This window comes from Bombina bombina, chromosome 12, assembly GCF_027579735.1.
Source record: "Bombina bombina isolate aBomBom1 chromosome 12, aBomBom1.pri, whole genome shotgun sequence".
NCBI lineage: Eukaryota > Metazoa > Chordata > Amphibia > Anura > Bombinatoridae > Bombina > Bombina bombina.
In genome coordinates this window covers 87,582,180-87,595,054 of record NC_069510.1, presented here as the reverse complement: position 1 = coordinate 87,595,054, position 12,875 = coordinate 87,582,180, and the positions used below count along the sequence as shown (strand labels likewise).

Genomic DNA, 12,875 nt, shown 5'->3' with positions numbered 1-12,875 from the left:
GAGCCTGCCCATTTTTGGTTCAGAACCTGGGTAGCGCTTGCTGATTGGTGGCTACATTTAGAGAGCGTCCCAGGTGCTGAAAAATGGGCCGGCTTCTAAGCTTACATTCAAATAAAGATACCAAGAGAACGAAGAAAAATTGATAATAGGAGTAAATTAGAAAGTTGCTTACAATTGCATGCTCCATCTGAATCATGAAAGTTTAATTTTGACTAGACTATCCCTTTAATTTGTTATGAAAATGTGGCTGATTATGGATATGTTATTCTACAGCAGCACAACATAAATGTCTTGTCGTGTAAAGGTGTTTACTTTTCCTTTAAAGGGCCATAATACCCAAATGTTTAAACACTTGAAAGTGATGCAGCATTGCTGTAAAAAGCTGACTAGAAAATATCACCTGAACATCTCTATGTAAAAAAGAAATATATTTTACCTCAAAAAATCCTCAGTAGCCACCTCCCATTGTAAAGGATTTCTAAGCAGCATATTAGTGTGTCTGTCCTGGGACAGCTGAAAGGATGAGCATCGTGAACTCTCATTATTTCACCAATCAGGTAAAGGAAGCTTACTATGAAATCTCATGAGAGTTAAGTCAAATCTCATGAGATCACAGTAAGAGTTCATGACCTCAGCACTGCTGATGCTGATTGGCTGCTGTTCATTTCTTCATTTTTTTAATTTTTTTACCTGCAGCTGGGAGCAGGTGAAGTATAACTTTTTACACAGAACTTACTCTGCTGAGCTGAGGAAATTGTGAGGTAAAATATCATCATTTTTTACATAGAGATGCTCAGGTGATATTTTCCTGTCAGCTTTTTACAGCTATACTGCATCAGTTTCAAGTGATTTAGCATATGAGCATTATGTCCCTTTAACAGTTAAGCTCCACTAATATATTAGTACAGTCTGTTTAATTGTTCTAAATATATTTACTTTTAAATGAATTTGGTATCATCCCCAGTACAGCCGCTTACTGAGAGCGCCTAGTGTTACTGAAGACGTTTCTTGTCTCTCTCCTCAGAAATCCGTATACAGCTGGTGGAGCAGGTAAAGTGCTTGGACGCACAGGTGGATTTCCGGCAGTTGCTGCTGCAGGACATGTCCGAGTTTCTGCGCAGAAAATCTGAGATTAACCTAGAATACTCCCGTAGCCTGGAAAAACTGAGCGACCGATTCTCTTCGAAAATCCGCAATTCCAAGGAGCATCACAACTTCAGGTTAGAATAACTCTTACTTGCCAGATCACGACTGTTACCTACCCAGGCAATGCCTGCGCTATCTCTGTCTGCAGAATCCTGTTCCGTGTAAACTTTACATTCCAGGGTTTGTTTGTTATCCCAGTCACAGTTATAGCTGCTCATCACCCAGATATATAACTCTTGTTTACCTGAGGCCTCAATGTATAATCCTTACCTGCCTAATGTCTGCTGCTGATTGTATAATAACCTAACCTCCGCCCTAACTAGAAATGTGTAGCCTCTTTTATCCTGATTATGTAGTCACACTTTTCCTAGAGCCTAACTGAGCAGCCCCAACCTCCTCAGTGCTTAAAGAGACACGCAAGTCAAAATTAAAGGGACACTGAACCCAAATTTTTTCTTTTGTTATTCAGATAGAGGATGCAATTTTAAACAACTTTCCAATTTACTTCCATTACCAAAATGTGCACAGTCTTTTTATATTTACACTTTTTGAGTCACCAGCTCCTACTGAGCATGTGCAAGAATTTGCAGAATATACGTACATGCATTTGTGATTTGTTGATGGCTGTCACATGTTACAGGAGTGGAAATAGTCATAACTTTGAAATTTGTCAGAAAAAATTCTACTACTTATTTGAAGTTCAGACTAAGTGCTATTGCATTGTCTTTTTATCATGCATTTGTTGATTATGCAAATCCAATGTATTAACTGATTCTTTAACTTCTCAGATCCTGTCTGTTTAAACCTACCCCCCAGATCCTGTCTGTGAAAATCTAACCCCACCACCCCCCACAGATCCTGTCTGTGGAAACCTAACCCCCCCCCCCCCATCATGTCTGTGTAAACCTAACCCCCCAGATCCTGTCTGTGTAAACCTAACCCCCCCTCCCCCAGATCCTGTCTGTGGAAACCTACCCCCCCCCATCATGTCTGTGTAAACCTAACCCCCCAGATCCTGTCTGTGGAAATCTTACCCCCCCCCCAGATCCTGTCTGTGGAAACCTAACCCCCCCATCATGTCTGTGTAAATCTAACCCCCCAGATCCTGTCTGTGTAAACCTAACCCCCCCCTCCCCCAGATCCTGTCTGTGTAAACCTACCCCCCCATCATGTCTGTGTAAACCTAACCCCCCAGATCCTGTCTGTGGAAATCTAATCCCCCCCCGATCCCGTCCAGGGAAACCTAGCTGCCTAGATCCTGTCTGTGGAGACCTAACCCCCCAGATTCTGTCTGTAGTAACCTACACCCCCAGATCCTGTCTGTGGAAAGCTACACCCCCAGACCCTGTCTGACTGTAAACCTACCCCCCAAATGCTGTCTGTATAAACCTAACCTCCCCAGATCCTCACTGCATAACACCAGATCCTGTTTGACTAACCCAAATCTTCCCAAATCCTGTCCATGTATCCCTAACCTCCCCGATCGTCTCTGTGTAACCCTAATCTAGATTCTTACTAAGTAACCCAGACACCCCATGATCCTGTCTGAGTAACTCTTAATGTCTCCACATTCTGGATTGTGTAATCCAGACCTCACTGGAGGAAGATATAACCTGAATTCCAGGATTTTCACCTTTTCTCCAACATAGGTGTGTCCGGTCCACGGCGTCATCCTTACTTGTGGGATATTCTCCTCCCCAACAGGAAATGGCAAAGAGCCCAGCAAAGCTGGTCACATGATCCCTCCTAGGCTCCGCCTTCCCCAGTCATTCTCTTTGCCGTTGTACAGGCAACATCTCCACGGAGATGGCTTAGAGTTTTTTGGTTTTTGGTGTTTAACTGTAGTTTTTATTATTCAATCAAGAGTTTGTTATTTTAAAATAGTGCTGGTATGTACTATTTACTCTGAAACAGAAAAGAGATGAAGATTTCTGTTTGTAAGAGGAAAATGATTTTAGCAACCGTTACTAAAATCGATGGCTGTTTCCACACAGGACTGTTGAGAGGAATTAACTTCAGTTGGGGGAAACAGTGAGCAGACTTTTGCTGCTTGAGGTATGACACATTTCTAACAAGACGATGTAATGCTGGAAGCTGTCATTTTCCCTATGGGATCCGGTAAGCCATTTTTATTACATAAAGAAAAAAAGGGCTTCACAAGGGCTTTAAGACTGTAGACATTTTCTGGGCTAAAACGATTTATATATAAGCATATTTTATACTTCATAGCCTTGAGGAATTATTTTAATCTTGGGAATTATGTAAAATAACCGGCAGGCACTGTATTGGACACCTTATTCTCTAGGGGCTTTCCCTAATCATAGGCAGAGTCTCATTTTCGCGCCTCTATTGCGCACTTGTTTTTGGGAAGCATGACATGCAGATGCATGTGTGAGGAGCTCTGATACATAGAAAAGACTTTCTGAAGGCGTCATTTGGTATCGTATTCCCCTTTGGTTCCGTTATTTTAAGGGTTAAAGCTTCCAAATTTGGTGTGCAATACTTTTAAGGCTTTAAGACACTGTGGTGAAATTTTGGTGAATTTTGAACAATTCCTTCATACTTTTTCACATTTGCAGTAATAAAGTGTGTTCAGTTTAAAATTTAAAGTGACAGTAACGGTTTTATTTTAAAACGTTTTTTGTACTTTGTTATCAAGTTTATGCCTGTTTAACATGTCTGAACTACCAGATAGACTGTGTTCTGTATGTGGGGAAGCCAAGGTTCCTTCTCATTTAAATAGATGTGATTTATGTGACACAAAATTTAGAGAAAATGATGCCCAAGATGATTCCTCAAGTGAGGGGAGTAAGCATGGTACTGCATCATCCCCTCCTTCGTCTACACCAGTCTTGCCCACACAGGAGGCCCCTAGTACATCTAGTGCGCCAATACTCCTTACTATGCAACAATTAACGGCTGTAATGGATAATTCTATCAAAAACATTTTAGCCAAAATGCCCACTTATCAGCGAAAGCGCGACTGCTCTGTTTTAGAAAATACTGAAGAGCATGAGGACGCTGATGATATTGGTTCTGAAGTGCCCCTACACCAGTCTGAGGGGGCCAGGGAGGTTTTGTCTGAGGGAGAAATTTCAGATTCAGGGAAAATTTCTCAACAAGCTGAACCTGATGTGATTACATTTAAATTTAAATTGGAACATCTCCGCGCTCTGCTTAAGGAGGTGTTATCTACTCTGGATGATTGTGAGAATTTGGTCATTCCAGAGAAATTATGTAAAATGGACAAGTTCCTAGAGGTCCCGGGGCCCCCCGAAGCTTTTCCTATACCCAAGCGGGTGGCGGACATTGTAAATAAAGAATGGGAAAGGCCCGGTATACCTTTCGTCCCTCCCCCCATATTTAAGAAATTGTTTCCTATGGTCGACCCCAGAAAGGACTTATGGCAGACAGTTCCCAAGGTCGAGGGGGCGGTTTCTACTCTAAACAAACGCACCACTATACCCATAGAAGATAGTTGTGCTTTCAAAGATCCTATGGATAAAAAATTAGAGGGTTTGCTTAAAAAGATGTTTGTTCAGCAAGGTTACCTTCTACAACCAATTTCATGCATTGTTCCTGTCACTACAGCAGCGTGTTTCTGGTTCGATGAACTAGAAAAGGCGCTCAATAAAGATTCTTCTTATGAGGAGATTATGGACAGAATTCATGCTCTCAAATTGGCTAATTCTTTCACCCTAGACGCCACTTTGCAATTGGCTAGGTTAGCGGCGAAAAATTCTGGTTTTGCTATTGTGGCGCGCAGAGCGCTTTGGCTAAAATCTTGGTCAGTGGATGCGTCTTCCAAGAACAAATTGCTTAACATTCCTTTCAAGGGGAAAACGCTGTTTGGCCCTGACTTGAAAGAGATTATTTCTGATATCACTGGGGGCAAGGGCCACGCCCTTCCTCAGGATAGGTCTTTCAAGGCCAAAAATAAACCTAATTTTCGTCCCTTTCGCAGAAACGGACCAGCCCCAAGTGCTACGTCCTCTAAGCAAGAGGGTAATACTTCTCAAGCCAAGCCAGCCTGGAGGCCAATGCAAGGCTGGAACAAAGGTAAGCAGGCCAAGAAACCTGCCACTGCTACCAAGACAGCATGAGATGTTGGCCCCCGATCCGGGACCGGATCTGGTGGGGGGCAGACTCTCTCTCTTCGCTCAGGCTTGGGCAAGAGATGTTCTGGATCCTTGGGCGCTAGAAATAGTCTCCCAAGGTTATCTTCTGGAATTCAAGGGGCTTCCCCCAAGGGGGAGGTTCCACAGGTCTCAATTGTCTTCAGACCACATAAAAAGACAGGCATTCTTACATTGTGTAGAAGACCTGTTAAAAATGGGAGTGATTCATCCTGTTCCATTAGGAGAACTAGGGATGGGGTTCTACTCCAATCTGTTCGTAGTTCCCAAAAAAGAGGGAACGTTCAGACCAATCTTAGATCTCAAGATCCTAAACAAGTTTCTCAAGGTTCCATCGTTCAAAATGGAAACCATTCGAACAATTCTTCCTTCCATCCAGGAAGGCCAATTCATGACCACGGTGGATTTAAAGGATGCGTATCTACATATTCCTATCCACAAGGAACATCATCGGTTCCTAAGGTTCGCATTTCTGGACAAGCATTACCAGTTTGTGGCACTCCCGTTCGGATTAGCCACTGCTTCAAGAATTTTCACAAAGGTACTAGGGTCCCTTCTAGCGGTGCTAAGACCAAGGGGCATTGCAGTAGTACCTTACTTGGACGACATACTGATTCAAGCGTCGTCCCTTCCACAAGCAAAGGCTCACACGGACATTGTCCTGGCCTTTCTCAGTTCTCACGGGTGGAAAGTGAACGTAGAAAAAAGTTCTCTATCTCCGTCAACAAGGGTTCCCTTCTTGGGAACAATAATAGACTCCTTAGAAATGAGGATTTTTCTGACAGAGGCCAGAAAATCAAAACTTCTAAACTCTTGTCAAATACTTCATTCTGTTCCTCTTCCTTCCATAGCGCAGTGCATGGAAGTAATAGGTTTGATGGTAGCGGCAATGGACATAGTTCCTTTTGCGCGAATTCATCTAAGACCATTACAACTGTGCATGCTCAGTCAGTGGAATGGGGACTATACAGACTTGTCTCCGACGATACAAGTAGATCAGAGGACCAGAGATTCACTCAGTTGGTGGCTGTCCCTGGACAACCTGTCACAGGGGATGAGCTTCTGCAGACCAGAGTGGGTCATTGTCACGACCGACGCCAGTCTGGTGGGCTGGGGCGTGGTCTGGGGACCCCTGAAAGCGCAGGGTCTTTGGTCTCGGGAAGAATCTATTCTCCCGATAAATATTCTGGAACTGAGAGCGATATTCAATGCTCTCAAGGCTTGGCCTCAGCTAGCAAAGACCAAGTTCATACGGTTTCAATCAGACAACATGACGACTGTTGCGTACATCAACCATCAGGGGGGAACAAGGAGTTCCCTGGCGATGGAAGAAGTGACCAAAATCATTCAATGGGCGGAGACTCACTCCTGCCACTTGTCTGCAATCCACATTCCAGGAGTGGAAAACTGGGAAGCGGATTTTCTGAGTCGTCAGACATTTCATCCGGGGGAGTGGGAACTCCATCCGGAAATCTTTGCCCAAATCACTCAATTGTGGGGCATTCCAGACATGGATCTGATGGCCTCTCGTCAGAACTTCAAGGTTCCTTGCTACGGGTCCAGATCCAGGGATCCCAAGGCGACTCTAGTAGATGCACTAGTAGCACCTTGGACCTTCAAACTAGCTTATGTATTCCCGCCGTTTCCTCTCATCCCCAGGCTGGTAGCCAGGATCAATCAGGAGAGGGCATCGGTGATCTTGATAGCTCCTGCGTGGCCACGCAGGACTTGGTATGCAGACCTGGTGAATATGTCATCGGCTCCACCATGGAAGCTACCTTTGAGACGAGACCTTCTTGTTCAAGGTCCGTTCGAACATCCGAATCTGGTCTCACTCCAACTGACTGCTTGGAGATTGAACGCTTGATCTTATCAAAGCGAGGGTTCTCAGATTCTGTCATTGATACTCTTGTTCAGGCCAGAAAGCCTGTAACTAGAAAAATCTACCACAAAATATGGAAAACATATATCTGTTGGTGTGAATCTAAAGGATTCCCTTGGGACAAGATAAAAATTCCTAAGATTCTATCCTTTCTTCAAGAAGGTTTGGAGAAAGGATTATCTGCAAGTTCTTTGAAAGGACAGATTTCTGCCTTGTCTGTGTTACTTCACAAAAAGCTGGCAGCTGTGCCAGATGTTCAAGCCTTTGTTCAGGCTCTGGTTAGAATCAAGCCTGTTTACAAACCTTTGACTCCTCCTTGGAGTCTCAATTTATTTCTTTCAGTTCTTCAGGGGGTTCCGTTTGAACCCTTACATTCCGTTGATATTAAGTTATTATCTTGGAAAGTTTTGTTTTTGGTTGCAATTTTTTCTGCTAGAAGAGTTTCAGAATTATCTGCTCTGCAGTGTTCTCCTCCTTATCTGGTGTTCCATGCAGATAAGGTGGTTCTGCGTACTAAACCTGGTTTTCTTCCGAAAGTTGTTTCTAACAAAAACATTAACCAGGAGATAGTCGTGCCTTCTTTGTGTCCTAATCCAGTTTCAAAGAAGGAACGTTTGTTGCACAATTTGGATGTAGTTCGTGCTCTAAAATTCTATTTAGATGCTACAAAGGATTTTAGACAAACATCTTCCTTGTTTGTTGTTTATTCTGGTAAAAGGAGAGGTCAAAAAAGCAACTTCTACCTCTTGTCTCTTTTTGGATTAAAAGCATCATCAGATTGGCTTACGAGACTGCCGGACGGCAGCCTCCTGAAAGAATCACAGCTCATTCCACTAGGGCTGTGGCTTCCACATGGGCCTTCAAGAACGAGGCTTCTGTTGATCAGATATGTAAGGCAGCGACTTGGTCTTCACTGCACACTTTTACTAAATTTTACAAATTTGATACTTTTGCTTCTTCTGAGGCTATTTTTGGGAGAAAGGTTTTGCAAGCCGTGGTGCCTTCCATCTAGGTGACCTGATTTGCTCCCTCCCTTCATCCGTGTCCTAAAGCTTTGGTATTGGTTCCCACAAGTAAGGATGACGCCGTGGACCGGACACACCTATGTTGGAGAAAACAGAATTTATGTTTACCTGATAAATTACTTTCTCCAACGGTGTGTCCGGTCCACGGCCCGCCCTGGTTTTTTAATCAGGTCTGATAATTTATTTTCTTTAACTACAGTCACCACGGTATCATATGATTTCTCCTATGCAAATATTCCTCCTTTACGTCGGTCGAATGACTGGGGAAGGTGGAGCCTAGGAGGGATCATGTGACCAGCTTTGCTGGGCTCTTTGCCATTTCCTGTTGGGGAGGAGAATATCCCACAAGTAAGGATGACGCCGTGGACCGGACACACCGTTGGAGAAAGTAATTTATCAGGTAAACATAAATTCTGTTTTTTTTTCTCTCCTCTGTTAGGAAGGAGCAACATGTACTATCACCTGTCAATTGCTGGTACTCGATTTTAAATCAGACGCGTCAAGAGAGCCGCGATCATGCTGCTCTGAGCGATGTGTACACTGGACACCTTATACCACGTCTCACACACATTGGAGAAGATATCTCCCGCCTCGCCAAGAAGGTAAGCGCTTTTGACCTTTGAGGATCACCTACCATGGGCTAAATTACGAGTGGCGCACTATCTGTTGCACACGAGCGAAATGGGTTTTATCGCGGCTGTTTGATCGCGTTGGAAGTAGTGCGCATATATTATGATTTGAAAGTAAACACATTCTCTTGATCACAATTTAATTTCACGAGCGTCGGGATAGCACAACTTCAGGTTACAATATTCGGACTTCGGCTTTTGAACGTTTCGGGTTAGCGCTCATGCAAAAACGTTTTAATTTCAACTTGCAATATGCGTGCTACCCAACGCACGCAAAAAGCCTCCGTCTAGGGAAGTTAATGCTCCGAAACAGGAGCACAAACTACAGCTCCACTCGTAATGTAGCCCTATATGGGAATTACCACTCCCTTGATTACAACTGAGCATTGATTTAGTCATCGTAACCTTTGAAAACTGTTGAGAAAATGTTGAGCTATCTGAATATTACCCCAATTCTAGAGATATTCTGTTAGGGAAAAATGGGACGTTTGGCCAATATATTTGTTGTCAATATATTTTAAATATTATATTTATACCTATTTAATAGCAAATGTTTATGCCGAAAGTGGCATATTCTCCCTGTCCTCTATGCAATCTAGGAACGCGGTTAATAGGCTGGTACGTTTTTGCGAATGCACTTAAGGGAAATAAAACCCAAAAACCTTTTTTTCATGATTCATATAGAGCATATGATTTTAATCAACTTTCCAATTTACTTCTGTTGTCTAATTTGTTTCCTTTTCTTTGTATCCTTTGTTGAAAAACATTCCTAGGTAGGCTCAGGAACAGGGAGCTAGCTGCTGATTGGTGGATGCACATATAACCCTCATATCATTGGCTTATTTACTGTATGTGTTCAGCTAGTTACAAGTAGTGCATTGCTGCTCCTTTAATAAAGGATATCAAAATTAATAATAGAAGTAAATTGGAAAGTTATTTAAAGGGATAGTAAACCACAATATTTTCTTTTATGATTCAGATAGAACATACAATTTTAAACAAATTTTCAAATTACTTCTATTAATACATTTGCTTCATTCTCTTGTTATCCATTGCTGAAGGGACAGCATTGCACTACTGACAGGAAGCTGAACACATCTATGCACCAATCAGCAGCAGCTCCCACTAGTGCATGATATGTGCGTATTCATTTTTTAACAAGGGATACTAAGAGAACGAAGCACATTTGAAAAAAGAAGTGAATTTAAAAGTGTCTTAAAATTACATGCTCTATCTGAATCATGCAAGTTTAATTCTTACTTTCCTATCCCTTTAAAGTTATATGCTCTATCTGAATCATTAAAGAAAACATTTGGGTTTCATGTCCCTTTTAAAGGGACATAAAACTTAATTGTTTTCTTTCATGATTCAAACACTTTTAGAAAAGTTTTCAATTAGCTTCTGTTATTAAATTTTCTTTGTTCTCATTCTCATATAATTTGTTGAAAAGCAGGTAGGTTGGCTCAGGAGCTTACATTTGTCTGAACCACTATATGGTAGCCGTTTTGATTAAAAACATCCTTGTAAAACCACTACCAAATAGTGCTCTAGACACGTACATGCTACCTATTCTCAGCAACGAAGAATACCATGAGATCTACGAACATTTGGTAATAGACATAAATTTAAAACCTTTTTATAGCAAAAAGCTTTTTAATATTTTCGTTACTTTATGGGGAATTTATGTTTGAGTTTTGTGTGTGTGTATTAGGGTTCCCAGCCATCCCTTATTTCCAGGGATCCCACTAATTTGCACAAACTTTGTTACAGTCTCTCTGGCTTCCTTATTTATCTGCTCTTAGAAGATTTCTTTCCCTTATTTTTTACAACATGTACAATCTTCATTTCAGACATTTAAAGGGACATTTCAACTACTGTGCACAACTATTAAAGGGACACTGAACCCAAATTTTTTTTGTTCATGATTCAGATAGAGCATGCAATTTTAAGCGACTTTCTAATTTACTCCTATTATCAATTTTTCTTCATTCTCTTGCTATCTTTATTTGAAAAAGAAGGCATCTAAGTTTTTTTTGGTTCAGACCTCTGGACAGCAGTTTTTTTTTATTGGTGGATCAATGTATCCACCAATCAGCAAGAACAACCCAGGTTGTTCATTAAAAATGGTCTGGCATCTAAACTTACATTCTTGGATTTCAAATAAAGATAACAAGAGAATGAAGAAAAATTGATAATAGGAGTAAATTAGAAAGTTGCTTAAAATTGCATGCTCTATCTGAATCACGAAAGAAAAAAAAATTGAGTTTGGTGTCCCTTTAAAGAATAGTAACGACTTTCTATGTTCCTGCAGCTCTTTACAAATCCGTCCTCCTGTTTTAATGGCTTAAAGGACCACTCAAAGCAGTAGAATTGTATAATTAACAAGTGCATAATAAAAAGACAATGATTTAACACCTATTCTGAATTTCAAATAAGCAGTAGATTTTTTTTCTGTCAATTTTTTTTCTTTCGTGATTCAGATAGAGAATGCAATTTTAAGCAACTTTCTCATTTACTCCTATTATCAATTTTTCTTCATTCTCTTGCTATCTTTATTTGAAAAAGAAGGCATCTAAGCTTTTTTCTTAGATCAGAACTCTGGACAGCAATTTTTTATTGGTGGATGAATTTATCCACCAATCAGCAAGGACAACCCAGGTTGTTCACCAAAAATGGGCCGGCATCTAAACTTACATTCTTGCATTTCAAATAAAGATACCAAGAGAATAAAGAACATTTGATAATAGGAGTAAATTAGAAAGTTGCTTAAAATGTCATGCTCTATCCGAATCACGAAAGAAAAAATGTGGGTTCAGTGTCCCTTTAACAATAATATATAGCATAGCAGTCACAGCAAAAATGTACAGCTCCTGTTCTGTATCATGCACACTAACCTGAAACATGTTATACAGCTGTAATATCACTGATCTGTGAGTTTGCACTGCTTCTGTCACAGGGTTTGAGAATACCTGAGCTGCAAGATGGCAGCCCCCAGTACAAAGAGGCGGAGCTTCAGTATCTGGCACCTTTTAAGTTAATAAAACAAGAGAACTGATTTGAAAAGAGCTGCAGGAACATGATGAAATGCAATTGCCTAGTGACTAGTCAATATAATTTTGTATTTGTGCACAGGAATATAATGTCCCTTTAACTCCTTAAGCCACCTGGCCGTAGCTACTATGCCACAGAGTACTTTGCCCAGCGTACCCTGTTGATGTAGGAGCTTCGTCCAACCTTTTGACTCATGCTGCGGTACCGGCTGTCAGCTCTGGGAGCTAAGAGCGCAGACAGCGGCAGAAATCAACCTTTATATGATAAGACAGCACTGATCGTGCTCTCGTTACCATATGAAGGTAGGTTGTCAGATTAGATGCAATATACCAAAATGGACCTAGCTCAATACCTTGGGTTGACTACTAAAAAGAAATATATAGTTTTAATAGGTAAATAACAAAACAAAAAACAGGGTTCTATTTCTGTCTAAATGGAGTTACAGCAAAAGTGCTAAAAAATTCTCTGGTCTTAAAATTTTGTGGTTCAGAGGTAAAAAGTTACTATATATATTTGGGCTTTTAAATAAAATGTAGCTGTTCCTATGAGCAGGAGAAGGGAATGTGTATACATGTATACATACACACACACACACACACACACACACACACACACACATATATATTTATTTGTGTGTGTTTGCATAAATTAATACAATTTTTGCATAGGAAATTAGCACATCTAGGCAAGAATCCCCGCTTGCTTTTCCCCCAGAAATAACTCATATACAATGTTACCAATGCACAAGAAAATTCTGGGTAAGCTATGCAAATTAGATATGCAAATTCTCAGTTTTTTTTGCTTCAAAAATACTGTTTTAACACAGCTATCCTTTTAACAGGATTTTAGCAGCAAATCAGAAATCACTCCTAGACAGCCTGTTTCGTTCTATTTGGAACTCATCAGTAGGAGATAGATTTCTGGTTGCTGCATTGATAAAGCTATTTTCAAGGTTAAACCAAAATTCATTAAAATTATGGGGGGAGATAAAAAACTGAAATTAAAA

The 12,875-nt window shown here is 41.0% G+C and overlaps 1 protein-coding gene across 1 annotated transcript in view; it reads left to right on the top strand.

Annotated features, from left to right (window-relative positions):
- LOC128643109 (rho GTPase-activating protein 4) overlaps nucleotides 1–12,875 on the top strand; it is a 389,846-nt gene that overhangs the window by 140,877 nt on the left and 236,094 nt on the right. Inside the window, exons 2-3 of the mRNA XM_053696060.1 lie at nucleotides 1,025–1,220; nucleotides 8,629–8,791. Coding sequence (XP_053552035.1) covers nucleotides 1,025–1,220; nucleotides 8,629–8,791 — 359 coding nt within the window. The remainder of the gene's footprint in view (nucleotides 1–1,024; nucleotides 1,221–8,628; nucleotides 8,792–12,875) is intronic.